The sequence below is a fragment of the Marmota monax genome, unplaced genomic scaffold, assembly GCF_021218885.2.
Source record: "Marmota monax isolate L192 unplaced genomic scaffold, Marmota_monax_Labrador192_F-V1.1 WCK01_AAM20220418_F8-fsc00145, whole genome shotgun sequence".
Classification (NCBI taxonomy): domain Eukaryota; kingdom Metazoa; phylum Chordata; class Mammalia; order Rodentia; family Sciuridae; genus Marmota; species Marmota monax.
In genome coordinates, this window is record NW_026695201.1 from 840,722 (window position 1) to 856,582 (window position 15,861).

The 15,861-nt window shown below is 42.2% G+C and overlaps 1 protein-coding gene across 1 annotated transcript; it reads left to right on the forward strand.

Moving 5' to 3' along the window:
• Positions 1 to 10,948: 10,948 nt before the first annotated feature.
• On the forward strand, positions 10,949 to 15,557 carry LOC124082538 (antigen-presenting glycoprotein CD1d-like). Its single transcript, XM_046428980.2, has 6 exons — positions 10,949 to 11,009; positions 11,303 to 11,569; positions 11,838 to 12,116; positions 12,595 to 12,873; positions 13,799 to 13,901; positions 13,999 to 15,557. The coding sequence occupies exons 1-6, from the start codon at positions 10,949 to 10,951 to the stop codon at positions 14,018 to 14,020; spliced, it is 1,011 nt and encodes a 336-aa protein (XP_046284936.1). The 3' UTR covers positions 14,021 to 15,557.
• Positions 15,558 to 15,861: the final 304 nt, after the last annotated feature.

Sequence of the window (15,861 nt, forward strand, 5' to 3'; positions counted from 1 at the left end):
CAATTAACATTCAGGGTTATGATTTGTATTCATTTTGGTTTATTTTTGTTTTTTTAAGGTGACTTGGTTTTTCCTTTGATTGACTTTTCCAATATAGTTCCACCTTTTGCTGATTTTCATTCCTTCTCATGGAATATTTTGCTGAGAATATTCTGTAGTGCAGGCTTTCTAGTTGTAAATTATTTTAACTTTTGTTGATCATGGAAGGTTTTTATTTCATCATCAAATCTGAAGCTAATTTTGCTGGATATAAGATTCTTGGTTGGCACCTATTTTCTTTCAGAGCTTTTTATATGTTCTTCCAGGATTTCCTAGCTCTGAGGGTCTGGGTTGAGAAATTTACTGAGATCCAAATTGGTTTCCTTCTATATACAATCTGGTACTTTCCTTTTGTGGCCTTTAAAATTCTCTCCTTATTCTCTATGCTAGGTATTTTTATTATAAAATTCTCTCCTTATTCTGTATGCTAGGTATATTTATTATAAAGTGCCTGGGTGTGGATCTGTTATAATTTTGGACATTTGATGTCATGTAAGCCTCTTTTATTTGATTTTTCATTTCATTCTTCAGGTTTCGGAAATTTTCTGGTATTAGTTCTTTGAAAAAATGGTGTATTTCCTTGGTTTGTATGTCTGTGCCTTTCTGTATTCCAATGAATCTTAAATTTGGTCTTTTTGTGTTATCCTATAATTCTTAGATGTTCTGATCATGATATCTTACCATCTTCACTGTGTGGTCAAGTTTATTTTCAAGATTATATATTATGTCCTTATTGCCTGAGGTTCTGTCTTCCAGAATTGTTTTTGGTGATGATTTCTATTGAATTTTCAATTTGGTTTATTGTTTCCTTCATTTTGAGCATTTCTGTTTGGATTTCTTTCAGAATCTCTCTTTCTTGAAATGAAGGTTACTAGGGTTGGGAGGGTTTGTCTTGGATGTGGAACTCCTGGAGATAGGGCATAGCAATTGTTCATCCCTGTTGGAATACTGAAGCCCAGGAATCTCCTTGGGGGTCCACTTGTGTGTTGTAGGAGCCTGGTCTTAACTTGTGGACCCCTCAATTCCTGGTCTGTAACTTAGTTTATAAACTGTATGTCTCTCACACCTATGCTTTTGACTTCCTAATCTGGAATCTCTCTCTCTGGAGGTCCTCAGGGCTGAGCACCATGATCAGTGTGCCTGTTCTAGAGAGCTGTTGTGTATTGTGCAGATGAGGACCAGGCACTGAGAGCAGCAGGCCAGCGATGTAGCTGCAAGTGCTGAGCCAGGTTGGTGGCTATAGTGCTGGAAGACTGTGGTTTGGAGAGCCAGAGGGCCCTGTTGATAGCCAAACCAGTAGGACCAGGTGATTAGTGGATGCTGGATTGGGGAGGGAGCTGGGGACTGGGCTGGTGTTGGGTCCCAGCAAGTGCTGCCAGAGTTGGCCTTGAGGACCCTGTGGGTGCTGGGCTGGTTGGGTGGGTGAACCAGGATCAAGATGTCGTCACACCCTCTTCAAACCTAGCAACCCTGTGCAAAGTCTTCTTCTGACTTTGCAGCAAGATGCTGGCTACTAGCACACCTAGCAGAGAGATCTCCCATGTAACTAAGGCTGCAAGACCTTGGTGGTGGTCATCCATGCCCTGGCTGCTGTCCCTAGATGGAAGTGGCTGTGTCTCTAGTTGGTGACAGTGGCAAACCTGTAGGTGCTTTGATGTTGGGCTTCTAGGCCCCAGCTGGTGTCCCAAGATGGAAGCTGCCTCAACTAAAAATGGCAATGGTGGCAGTGGAGGTAACCCAAGATGGTGGCAGAGGTGTCCCAAGATGGAGGCAACAGCTTTCAGAGATGAGGTAGTGAGGGTGGGCCTTGGGATGGTGTTGGATGGCTTGTGCAGAGACACAGCTCTGTGGCAGGCAGTGCTGCCATGGGCACCTGCCTCCAGGCCCTGTCTGGTGTCTCAAGGTGGAGGTTACCTTGTTCAGGGGCCTATGGGGGCAGCTGCAGTGTGCCAAGAGGAGGTGGCTGGAGGAGCCCTGGTGTTGGTAGATGGGGAGCCTGAGGTCTGGGCGTTTCACCCAGCAGTGGGCCAGAGATCCACATAGGCAAGGGGCAGCCATATGTTTTCCTTTTAAATATGAAATTAATTTACAGTACTCGGTCTTGTTCTTGCTCTACACAGTTACCTTTAAATTAAATTTTAAAAAATAACAAAAAATATTTAATATTTACTGATGCGTTTACCATTTCTGACACTCTTCTTTGTTTTTTATAGATCCAAGATTTCCTCTAGCACCCTTTTCCTTCAAGTTGAAGAAATTCCTTTTGAATTTCTCATGTACCTGTGCGGGAAGCAAATTCATTCAGTTTTTAGTTTTGAAATACTTTGTTTTTCACCTTAAGTTTTGATAGATATTTGCTGGTATAGAATCCTGGTTTGAGAGTTTCTAAAAGCACTCTTAAGATGTTATTTATCTAATTTCTGGCTTGCATTGTTACTTACAAACTGTTCTCATTTCCTCCCTATATATAAGGTGTATTTCACCCTGAAGGCTTCAAAATTTTTCTCTTTATCACTGTTGTTTCTCAAGTTAATTTCTTTGTTTGTGTGTGTGTATGGAGAGAGAGAGAGAGAGAGAGAGATTTTTGAGCTTCTTGCTTTTAGGCCCCACTTGCAAATACGGTAACGTGTTAGACCACTTGACACTATACCTAGCTCTCTGAGACTCTGGACTTAAATCTTTGTCTCTTCAACTTTAGTGAGAGTAACTAGCCTTGGCAGGGTTCTTTGTGAGCTGATTTGAAAATTGTCCCCAAATAGAAAGAGGAAGGAAACTTATGTGATTATCTGGAATATGTTCCTGTATTTTGTTCACAGTCCTCACTTTCTGTTTTTCCCAGTATTTGGAAAAACTAGTTTCCACATACTAGTGTTGATGAATGTCCACAAAATATATGTGTTTTTCTCATTGTATGGAATGCTCCATACAAGTTGATCTTTCATGATGAGGTAAAAAAATCTCACCCTTCTTTTAAAACTATATATTTCTGTTACTGATTTACATGTGTTTTTTGTCTTATCCTGAACAACAGGCCCATGTGGAAATCTTTTTATGGATTCAGTGTCAAATGCTCTGAGATCCTGCATACTCCACGGAGATGACAATATTGATTGATTCCTAAAGTGTTTGGTGAATGAAGATGACAATAAGAACACGTCCCCTTATTTCATTTTCCTCCTAAACTGCTAATGCAAATAAGTTTCTTCTAAAAAGCAGACAGGGTGCTTTCAGTATTATAATGTCCAGTGGCTTATCTTTGGAACACAAGGTGGACATTTGAATGCTTCCTTGATGTGCTTGACAGAATCAAACAGGAGGTAGCTCTGTCCTATGTGAGGATATACTTTAGCCCTCAGAGGGCCAAGGGCAGTGAGAGGACATGAAGATGAACAAAGAATTGACACCAGGGTGTCAGTGAGAACAGTCTTTAGATAGCAATGGTGGAAGGCCACAAGAAAATCAGTCATTGAAACTGAGAATAAAAAAATCAGGTAATGTTCCCAAGCATCTGCCAAAATACTCCAATTGGCAGATGAAAATGAAAGGCAGAAAAGTCTAATAAGGAAGGAGCAATAGATACTTCACAGCCAGAAGCTGCTCAAGGATTGTTGAAAGCTCACAGAAAATATGTACTTTGAAAAGTATTCGCATTTGTCAGCTTTTCATAGCTTTGATCAAAATACCCGACCAGAGGAGGAAAGTTCATTGTGGACTTATGGTTGCAGAGGTTCCGTCCATGGTTGACTGATTCCATGAATCTGGGCCTGAAGTGAGGCAGAGCATCATGGCCAGAGGAGGTGGTGGAGAAGAGCAGCTCAGCTCACAGACTGTCAGGAAGCAGAGAGAGAGGGGGTAAGGGGCCAAGGCAAAGTCAGAGTCTTCCAGGCCTCAGTGACCCACCTCCTCCAGCCATGGCATCTGCCTACAGCTACCTGGCACTTAGTCCATTCAAACCAGGAAGGTCCATTAGGCTAGAGCTCTCACAGTGCAATCATTTCACCTTTGAATATTCCCACATTAACTCAAGAGCTTTGGAGGGACACCCGATATACAACTGTAACATTTCATCCTTGCCCATGGCAGTGCTTGTGGCCTCTCCACAGCCCACAGCTTTCCTCCCCTGCCTCATTCTTCTGTGGTGTCCCACTTCACCTCAAGCCCCTAAAAATGGGATCATCACAGCGTGGGGGAAACCTCTGAAACCATAAGCTCAAAATAAACTCTTCTTCTTCTAAGTTGTTCTTGTTAGTTATTTTAGTCAGAAAGAGCTGACCAACACAGCTTTCCAATAAATATTTTTTTTTTGAGAAAATACAATCCTTCTCTGGTTTTCTTAACACTTTAGTAACGTAATGGATTCACTCTTTCTAGACTGGATCACTAGAAGTTCCCCTTCACTGTTCTTCGTCTTTTTGCCGAAACTGAATGCAATCATTTTTATTTTACGAACAGGGAAGCAGGCAAGGGTGGGCCTTGGTGCTCACTGTTCATAATTCTCCTGTGCTATTTTGAGTTAAGTGGACATCAGAGATTGTCCATTCATCGAATGGATCCTGGGAAGTTGGCCTTTTTCATTTTGGTTGGTTTGTGTTTCCTTGGCTTATTTATTATTTAATTTTTAATTTAATTTTCCCTTCTGGAAAATTCTAAAGTCATGTTGCTAGATAATATTTTGGCATTTTAGCATGTGCTTTTATTTCTTTCCTTGCATTTTTTCTCTTTCCTTCCTTTTCTTCATGAAAGTTACACATTTCTCTTTGCTTCAGGGTAAGATTGTGGCAGGAGAGGAAAGACAGATAGCTTCCCAATCATTCTGTTATGTTTTCAAGGGCTTCTCTAAGCAGTGAACATGGGACATAAAGGCATGGACAGAAAGTGTTGTAGAAACAAGAAATGGGAAATACTTTTTCCAGAGTTTGATTTTTGTATTTGGGAAAGAGATGTTTTGGGTTCTAAGAGAAGAATGAAGCTGTCTCCCTTATCTCCAAGCAGGAAGCAGGAAGTTGAGTTATTTCTTACCATCATGATCAATGGGAACCTGCCTCAGATAATGCAGATTTTGTAACATATGTAAAAGAGCGAAACACAATCAAGTGGGGGGTTTATCCCAGGGATGCAAGGTTGGTTCAATATACAAAAATCAATAAACACAATTCATCACATCAATAGACTTAAACACAAGAATCATATGATCATATGAAGAGATGCAGAAAAAGCATTTGACAAAATACAGCACCCTTCATGTTCAAACAGTAGAAAAACTAGGGATAGTAGGAACATACCTCAACATTGTAAAAGCTATATATGTTAAACCTGAGGCCAAAATCAATCTAAATGGAGAAAAACTGAAATCATTCCCTCCCTAAACTGGAACTAGAAAGGAATGCCCTCCTCCACCACTCCTATTCAACATAGTCCTCGAAACCCTATCCAGGGAAATCAGAGAAAAGAAAGAAATTAAATGGACACAATAATAAAAGAAGAACTCAAACTATCCCTATTTACTGACAACGTCATTTTTATATTCAGAAGACTCAAAAACTTTTTGAAAAATCTCCCCAATGAATTCAGCAAAGTAACAAGTATTAAAATCAATATCAGTAACTCAGTTGCATTTTTATACATCAAGGATATATCAGCTGAAAGAGAAATCAGGAAAACTATCCCCTTTACAATAATTAAAAAAAATTTGGAATCAACAAAAGAAATGAAAGAATTTTATAATGAAATTTAAGAAGACCTCAAAAATGGAAAGCTCTCCCATGCTCCTGGATAGGCAGAATAAATATGATCAAACTGCCGTACTACCAAAAATGTTATACGGATTCAATGCAATTCCTATAAAGATCCCAGTGACATTCCTCACAGAAATAGAACAAGCAGTCATGAAATTCATTTGGAAAAATAAGATACCCAGAATAGCCAAAGCAATCCTTAGCGCAAAAAGTGATGCTGGAGGCTTCACAATAGCAGACATTAAATTATACTACAGAGTGATGGTAACAAATACAGCATGGTATTGGCACCAAGAAAGACATGAAGACCAGTGGAACAGAATAGAAGACACAGAGACACACCCACATAAGTAGAGTTGTGTCATACAAGACAAAGGTGCCACAAATGTACATTGGAGAAAAGATGGCCTCTTCAACAAATGGTACTGGGAAAACTAAAATTGAACCCCTGTATCTCACCCTGAAAAAAAACTCAACTCTAAGTGTATAAAGGAACTAGGCATTAGACCCAAGACCCTGCACTTACTTTTAGAACAAGTAGGCCCAACTGTCACATGTCAGCCTGGGAATCAAATTCCTCCACAAGACCCCTAAAGTGCAAGTAATAAAATAGAGAATCAATAAATGGGATGGTATCAAACTGAAAAGGTTCTTCACAGCAAAGAAAAGAATCAAGAATGTGTACAGAGATCCTACATATTGGGATAAATCTTCACCACCAATACCACAGATAAAGCAATAATTTCCAGGATATACAAAGAACTCACAAAAGATTAACACCAGAAACGTAAATAACTCAATCAATGGGTAAAAGAACTGAACACATCCTTCACCAAAGAAAAGATATGAATTTCCAAAACATATATGAGAAAAAGTTCCACATCTCTAGCAATTAGAGAAATGCAAATTAAAACTACACTGAGATTCCATCTCACTCCAGTCAGAAAAGGCAGTTATAAGAACAATTAGTGTTGGGAGGATGTGGGGGACATTGTTGGTGGGATTGCAAATTGGTGAAACCATTATGTAAAGCAGTATGGAGATTCCTCAGAAAACTTGGAATGGAACCACCATTTGACCCAGTTATACCATTCCTTGGTATATACCCAAAGGACTTAAAAACAGGATACTACAAGGACACTGTCACATCCAGATAGTATCTCAACTCACAATAGCTAAGCTATGGAAACAACCTAGGTGTCCTTCAACAGATGAAAGATTAAAGAAAATGTGATATATATATATATAAATTATTCAGACACAAAGAAAATGAAATTATGGCATTTTCTGGTAAATTGATGGTAATTGATTAGAGAATATCATGCTAAGTGAAATATGCCAATCCCCCCAAACCAAAGACTGAATGTCGTCTTTAATTGGTGGATACTAACCCACAACAAGAGAGCGTGGGGAGGAGAAGAATTAAAGTCCATTGGCTTAGACAAAGGGAAATGAAGGGAAGGGAGGGGAGAGGGGAATTGGAAAGAGTAGAATTAATTGGTCATAACTTTCCTAGCATTGTATTTGCACACTGTATATGATCACAAGGATGTAAACCTAAATAGAATAAGTTACACTCTATGTATGTATATTCTGCCAAATACATTCTACTGTCATGTATAACTAAAAATAGGAAAAAAACCAGTTTTTGTGGCCTAATCCTAAACAAGGTCATCAGCTGGCACAGAATGTGACAGTTGAAATTTCCTCTGGACTTTGAAGTCTCTGGGGATTCAGGAGGTGCACCCTTCTGTTGGACCAAGAGTAGCTGCTGAGACAGAGGGACCCACAGGGGAAGAGATGAACTCAATCCATTTCACCAATGATGTGACTATGTACCTAGAACAAACAAACAACCCTGTTTGAAAGAACATTTGCTAGAATTTATAAAGGTGTTTATTCAAGTAAAAAAGATAAACACATACAAAAGAAAGCATGTGTTAACTACAACTTGAAATGGAAATGGGAATAAATGATGTATTCAAAATCCAAAAAGAGGGGAGGGTGGATGATGGGAAAGGCAGCGGAGCACAACAGACACTAGTATGGCAATTTGTAAATCAATGGATGTGTAACTGATGTGAATCTGCAATCTGTGTATGGGGTGAAGGTGGGAGTTCATAACCCACTTGAATCAAAGTGTGGAATATGATATGTCAAGAAATTTGTAATGTTTTGAACAACCCACAATAAAAAATTAAAAAAAAAATCCAAAAAGAGAAAGAGGATACTTAGGAATATATTTCACATGAATAATACAGACACATATCAAAAACTGTATAGCTCTCTGAAGGATAAAAACCATTTTGAATTAGTGAAAAGATGTATTCCTTTCTTGGTTTAGGACACTTAGTGTAACAAAATATTAATTAGCTCCCCAGTTTTTCAAATAATAAAATTTTAAGTAGGATTAAAATCGCTCCAAAATAGGGAAAAAAATGTAATGATGGGGTCAGAGTGTCTGCCATTCAAAATACTGAACCCAGAGGCCACCATATCAAATCATTATGATAATAAGATAGGAATGGACCAATAGACAAATTAAGGAGTACAATATAAAACTAAGAAATAGATCTCAACAGCTCCTTGGCATATATCATAAAGATCTAAGGTCATCCTACCATCACGATACAGCCACATCGATGTTTATAGCAGTGCAATCCACACCAGTCAGGTTATGGAACCAGCCCAGAAGCCTGTCAGCAGATGAATGGTTAAAGAAAGCATGGCATATGTACACAATGGAGCTTTACTCAGCCATAAAGAAGAATGAAGTCATAGCTTTCGCCAGTAAATGACTGGAACCAGAGAGGATCAGGCTAAGTGAAATAAGCCAGACCCATACAGTCAAGGATCAAGTGTTTTCTTTCTTATGCAGAAGCTAGACCAAAATAAGAGGGAAAAAAGGGGAGGGGGATCCCATCAGAACAGAAGAGAGATCAATAGAGTAGAGATAGGGGATGGAGGAGAGGGAGGAGAGGTAGAAAATGTGAAGAATGGTGGAATGAAACTGATCAATGGTCCTGTGTACAGGAATAAACGTACCACAGTGAATTTCACCTTTATGTATACCTATAATGCACTAATTAAAAATTAAACAATAGATAAGACAAATAGAGTAAAGGAAGTTGAACAAAGTAAAGTGAAAGGAGGAATGGAGGGAAGTACCAAGTCCAGTGATACTAGTAGAGGTTCGGCTAAGACCAGAGGGAAAGTTCTGCCCTTGCCGTGACCTCTTTAGAGATGCTTTCTGCAGGGCCTCAGAATATACAATGAAATCAATGGCAGAGGGAGGTACAGGCAGCTCCATGTGGACAGAGCTTCCAACATTGCTTCATTTTCTAGCTGGATACCCAGCTCAGCTGTTCATTATTCTTTGCAGTTATATGAAATCACCTCTAATACACAGATTAATTCTCACTGTGGCAAGATCCATTTCTTTTCTAATCTTTTTTTTACTGCATTACTGTTATACATAACATTGGGATTTATTTTGACATAATTATACAAAAATGGAATTTAATTTGCTCCAATTCCATCCCCAGTACTTTTCTTTTCACGTCTATGCCCACAGTTTCCTTCCCATCCACTATTTGGGCTATTTTGAACTCTCATTTAATCACTTAGACCTTTATTTGTTACACAGATAAGTTTTCTGTGTTCTTTCAAACTGTTTTGGGACATTCGTTATAGTAAGCTAGGTGGGTTAGGGCGATCTCCAGGATCCCAGCTCAGGGTGAGGGGCAGATGCTTGTTCTCTAGGGACACAGGGGTTATGGGAGGAAGGGAAGTATTCATGTTGTCAGATCAGAGGAAGTGGAGCCAGAGATGTGATCCTTACATGTGCTGTCCCTCCAGCTGATTGACAAGAGCACACAGAAAGAGACACACACATGAATGTTTCTATAATGACAGGCTCTGCAGGTGCTGGGAGAAAGGTTTGCAAAGCAAGTTAGGAGCCAGGAGTGTAGGTGGGGCTGGCCTAGTTCTTCTGCCTTTGTTCACAGTCTGGGAGGCTCAGAAGACTCCCCTGAGAAATTGGCCTCAGAGCCTGAGGTCAGAGTGGTTATAACAGGAAGCTGGTGAGGGGAGCAAATGGGACCAAGTTCCCCAAACTGAGTGAACTCTTTGTAGTACAGGGACATGATCTAAGAGGGTGGTTTAGTCCTGCTTTGTGACTGTGATTGGATGGGTTAACAATTACCCAGTAGGGTCATTTCCTTCTCTGATTTATTTTTGATGAAAAATGGCTTATAATGTACCCCTGGGGAGTTTTCATTGTTCTGCTTGTGAATTTAAACATTACTACACTGGTGTAACATTGAAGGTTTGATGCAGAGTATGACATAAAGATGTATCAGCCTCAATGTATGAGTAGTAAGAATATCTACTTGTTGAGCAAAGGCATTTCTCAGACCCATTTTTTTCTTGTGGGTCCAGGTCAGGAAAGAAGTTATTTAAGGTCCTGTGGGTGAGGACTAACAACTGCTGGAACAGTGCTGTTTGTAATCAGAGTACGAGAAAGAGACTTTGAAACCTGCACTTTTAGTCCATATGAAAGTGGATTTTTAAATCTGAACCTTAAATCCAGGCCACTCTTGATTTTTATCCCCTGTCTCCTTTCTACCTATCCTGTCTTCTATCCTACCTCAGGACACTGAGAAAATTGGTTTTAATGTGGTAGTTTATGGACAATGTAATAGATTCACTTGTAGATTTTTTTTGAAGACTTAAAAATGCAAAATAAATCAAAATCACCCATAGTCTCTCCACCTGGCGACCCCAATGGCTAAAGCAAATTATTTCCTATTCTTTTTTTGGCACTGTCGCAGACCTAACACAGATACACCTAATGTCCTATTTTAACAGATAACAGTTGCAAAGTGTCGCATGTGCTGTTTCCTATTCCTTCTGCTTCGGGACAGATCCTGGGAAAGTAAGTTGGTTGTGAAACCCAGTGAAGTGAGCCACAGCTTCGGGACTCCTTGCAGATGGAACCGCTAGGGGCGAGGGGGACAGTCTAGCAGAAGAGTAAAGCGCACCCCAGCAGGAGCTGCCATTGGGACTTGGCTGGGCTCCCTGCCAAAAGGGGAGCACAAGAGCCTGCTGGGGGCGGGGCGTGGAGGGCAGGTCTTTGTTATGTTCGTAGCCAGGAAGGTCCCCAGACTCCGCGGATGGGGTGCGGGTGGTTCCTGCTGCTGTGGGTGCTCCCCCAGGTGTGGGGAAGTTCTGAGGGTGAGTGGCCCAGGGTGCCCGCGTACTGTTGCTAAAGTGCGGAGAGAGGGAGGGGGCTTGATACTTAGGGAAAGGCTCTCCTTGGCGCTGGGATGTGCCTTGGGACATGGAGCCTGGAGCACACGGATGCAATGAAGGTCGAGGGGCCTCTGGCTCCCGGCGAGGTGCATGTCAGGGTAGGCGCACCCCAGCTGACCCTCCTGGACTCACCATCTGCTGTTGCTTCCTTCCTCTCCCTGTGCTCTCTGCTCCGTAGGCCATTCGCTGTACTCACCCAGTCTTCTTGTCCCCAGTCCTGCGAAGGAGTGTCCTCTTCCGCTATCTCCAGATCTCCTCCTTCACTAACAGCAGCTGGATGCGCACTGACGCCTTGATCCTGTTGGGGGAGCTGCAGACGCACACTTGGAGCAATGCCTCGGACACCATCAGCTTTGTGAAGCCCTGGGCCCAGGGCACCTTCAGCAGCCAGCAGTGGGTCCACCTGCAGAATATATTTCGGGTTTTTCGAAGCAGCTTCACCAGGGACATACAGGAATTCGCCAAAATGCTGTCCTTAGAGTGTGAGTTGAGCGGATGGATCCAGGGCAGGCGCCACAGTGTGAGAATGGGCATGGAAGTCCTGCTGGGAGAGGGGATGAGGTTGTCTGCTTTGTCCCCCTCTGAGGACTTGCACTACTGCCTGGCCGGGCCCCAGTTTCAGGCATCAGGCCACCCACTCTCATTTCCTTCCACTGTGGGTCCCCCGTGTAACCCCAGTACCAGTCTCTTGTCCTTCTTCCCTTTCAGTCCTTTAAAGCTCATTTGAGTTTTGCACGTTTCTCTCCACAGATCCCATGGAGCTGCAGCTGTCTGGTGGCTGTGAGGTGCACCCTGGGAACGTCTCAGAACACTTTCTCCATGTAGCATATCAAGGAGAATATATCCTGAGTTTCCAGGGAACTGCTTGGGAGCCTGCCCCAAAGGCCCCTAAGTGGGTAGATTTGGTCATCAAAGTGCTCAACCAGGACGAAGGAACAAAGGAAACAGTGCAGTGGCTCCTCAATGACATCTGCCCCAAATTTCTGAATGGCCTCCTAGAGACAGGGAAGTCAGAACTGGAGAAGCAAGGTCAGCCTTCTGTCCTCTCCATCTATCCTACTTTTAAGCTTCAAGTAGGATTTGCCATCCCAGGGTTTGCTTTCCTTTAAGCATCAGACAAAGATCAAGACATAGGGGATGGATAAGGCATGAGGGTATTTGTTCATATCACCCAGTGTCACTGAGTACCTGCTGGGTTCCATGAGTTGAATTAAACCAAGTCTGTGGGTCAGAATTGATTCAGACAATGTTTGAGACATGCTGTGTGCTCCAGCTGAGCTCAGGGTGTTAGAGTAGGGAGGTGAGGCATTTATAGGGCACTGGGATCAGGGGAGGGGAAGGAGATGAGGGATGGGTCTCCTGGGCAAGGTGACACAAAGGGATCAAAGCTACCTGGAGACTCCACCTCCAGAAGTGGACCTTTGGGGAGCATGAACCTTGGAGGAGGCCTGGGACCTCTGATGCAGAGTTCTCACCTTATGGTTTCCTTATCCCTTGTTGGATACAGTGAAGCCCAAGGCCTGGCTGTCCAGTGGCCCCAGTCCCGGGTCTGGCCGTCTGCTGCTGGTGTGCCAAGTGTCTGGCTTCTACCCAAAGCCCGTGTGGGTGATGTGGATGCGAGGGGAACAGGAGCAGCTGGGCACTCAGAGAGGTGACTTCCTGCCCAATGGTGATGAGACGTGGTATCTCCGAGCAACCCTGGATGTGGCAGCTGGGGAGGAGGCTGGCCTGGCCTGCAGGGTGAAGCACAGCAGCCTAGGAGGGCAGGACCTCGTCCTCTACTGGGGTGAGAAAGGGCTGGGGCTGTGTTGGAAATGGACACAGGTGGTTCTGAAGCATAGAGGCATAGAGGGAAGGACCCGGAAAGGTTGGTTGGCACACAGCACGGCCTGAGTATGAGATTCCAAATACAGAAAGGAGGAAAATAGAGTTTGGAAACTAAAATGGGACTGACATTTGATGTATTAAATGCAAGATGAAATGGGACTGATAATCTCAGATATCTGGAAGTTGTTGGCAAATAATGAATCCCTGGAAGCTGGGCATGACAGCACTCATCTGTATTCCCAGCTGCTGGGGAGGCTGATGCAGGAGAATTCCAAGTAGGTGGCCAGCCTAGCCAAATTAGGGAGACGTTGTCTCAAAAAGTAAAAGCTAGGGAAGCAGCTCAGTGGTTTGCCCCAGATTCTAGGATTCAACCAGCAGCACTGCATATAAAATGAAAACAGAATCTGGGAAGATTCATTTCCCAGCAGAATGGGGATCAGGGACTTATGAAAAGCAGGTTAACAAGGAGACCTGTGGTATACTGAGTGCTTCTTGCATGGGGGCCTGTCCACTCTGCATCCAGTGCTTTACCTGAGCATCACCACTCTCCTTTGAAGCACTTATTGTTATTCTATTTTACAAATTGAGGCTGAGATAGGTTACCTACCCAGAGTCTCACAGAAGGTGGAAGAGCTGGATATCGATTCAGGGCTGCCTGACTACACAGCTTCACCTGTACGCTACGTTATTATATAGTGAAACGAACTGTAGTAGAGGTGCCTAGACCCTGTGAAAGGTGGGGAGTCTAAACTTCTGAGGAATAGAAATTGATGCTCTAAATAGGGGGAGGGAAAAGGCAGCGCCTGGCCCCTCACATGTGCTAGACCAGGGAACTTGATACAGGGTAGTGTCCTGGGCTGACACACATCCTGTGTCCCCTGCAGGTGGGAGCCACACCTCTGTGGGCTTGGTCATCCTGGTGGTACTGGCTTGCCTGGTGCTGCTCTTTGTGCTCATTCTAGGCTTCTATTGGATCAGGAGACACCGGTGAGTCTCCCCTTCCATCTGCTCCTTCCCTCCTCCTCTCTCCTCCATCCCCTGTTCCTGTTTCCTGAATGGTGTCTCCCTTTCTCTTCCCTCACAGCTCCTATGAAGACATCTTGTGAGTCTTCTGGTCACCTGCCTGTCTGGAGCCCAAGACCTCAAGTCCCCAGAACTGCAGTCTTTGCCTGCTTAGGAATGGAGGATGAATGGATAGTTAACCTGGAGAAGTAACAAAGAAAAGGGTCATCCACATCCTTTCAATGTTTATCTAAAGAGTTCGAGTCCTTTCCCTTGTATGACAAGTTTTTAAGCCCAAGTGATTCTGTAGAAACAGGAGCCCCAACTCCTCTGATGACCTGCTGGCAATGAGCAGGTAAGGGCTGGGGTAGCAGTGCCCTTGTTGGCCATGGAGTGACAGGGTCTGTCCTGAGCTGGGAAAACGTGTCCTTTGCAAAGGTGGTAGCTGCAGTGGCCAGCTGTCAAGTGCCCAGTCAAACTCTGGCCTGATTGCAGCCTATGTTTCTCCTGAAAACTGGAAATCTAGAATTTTATGTGACAGGTGATTTAAAAAGTTAACTTGTCTTTGGACAAAATATTCTTTGTGATAAATAAGCACTGCTGACTGGTCCTATCTCATGGGCACCCATATCATGTCTCTTTTCCCTGCTTCAAGATCCATTTCAACACCTGCTTACCATGAGAAATTTTCTGAATCTTGAGAACTGACCTATATCTGTTGTCCTGAGCACCCTCCTTATAAAATCTTATTAGTGTTGCTAACAAACAAATAAACTTGAATAAAATAAACTTAAAGTATAATTTGAATACAAGAAGGGGTTCCTATAGTTCAACGAATTATACTAATATCTACACCCATGTAACTACTTTCCCATCTTCCCAGAGTTCACAGAAACTTTTCAGTTCCCCAAAGTCTGTGATTTCTCCTTGTTAATACCAGCATGAGTTTGTGTTGATCTACATTCTACTTCTTTTTGTTTTACCAGTCTGATAATTTGATATAAATGGAATGGAATGTTTGTGTTCTTCACTTGACACAATGTGTGTTGAGACTCATCCATGTTCCATTTATCAATAGTTCCTTCCCATATACTAATACTTACGGATTAAAGGAATCACAAACTTTGGTGATTTATAATGCTGGGCCATCAGGAATGAAGCTGCTCTGAACATTTACGCAGAGTCTTTGGGCGCCCTTGGTTTTCCTTATCTCAAGTAAATCCTGAGAAGTGGAACTGTGAAACTGAATAGTAAATGTGTTTCGTTTTTTTTGATTTATTGGTTATTTAAAAATATACTGTGTAATTATCAAATGTTTGCTGTATTTTATGGGTATTTTAGTCACTGGCTTTCTCTTTGATTCCCCAAATGTATTTTGTGTGGTTTTCCACTTAGGATCCCATTAGTGTGGTTGTATACGATGTGGGGTTACATTGGTCATTTAATCACATATATATAGATGGGAAAGTCATGTCAGATTCATCGTACTGCTGTCTTTGTTCTTAAAGTGTTTTTCTGTAGACTGCAGATAGTTGTATTTTACCTTTTTATTCTATATGACAATCTGATTTTTTAAGTGATTGTTTTCACCATTTGCATGTGATTTGTGTCACATTAAAGCAATATAATTTGGGGTATGGATTAAGTCTGCTGTCTTGCCATTCTTTTCTTACTTACCCCACGTTTCTTGTTCCTTTTTAGGATTTTATTTATAGCCAAGAGTAGCTTTTTGGCTATGTATTTATAAGTACGTCAGCGCTCCAGCTTTCAATGTAATTTTTTGGTTGTATCACAGGCTAATTTTGTTATCTTAAAAATTTATTTATTTATCCTAATTTGTTATACATGACATCAGAATGAATTTCAACTCATAGTACACATATAGAGACAATTTTTCATTTACCTGGCTGTACGCAAAGTAGAGTCACACCATTGGTGTCTTCAT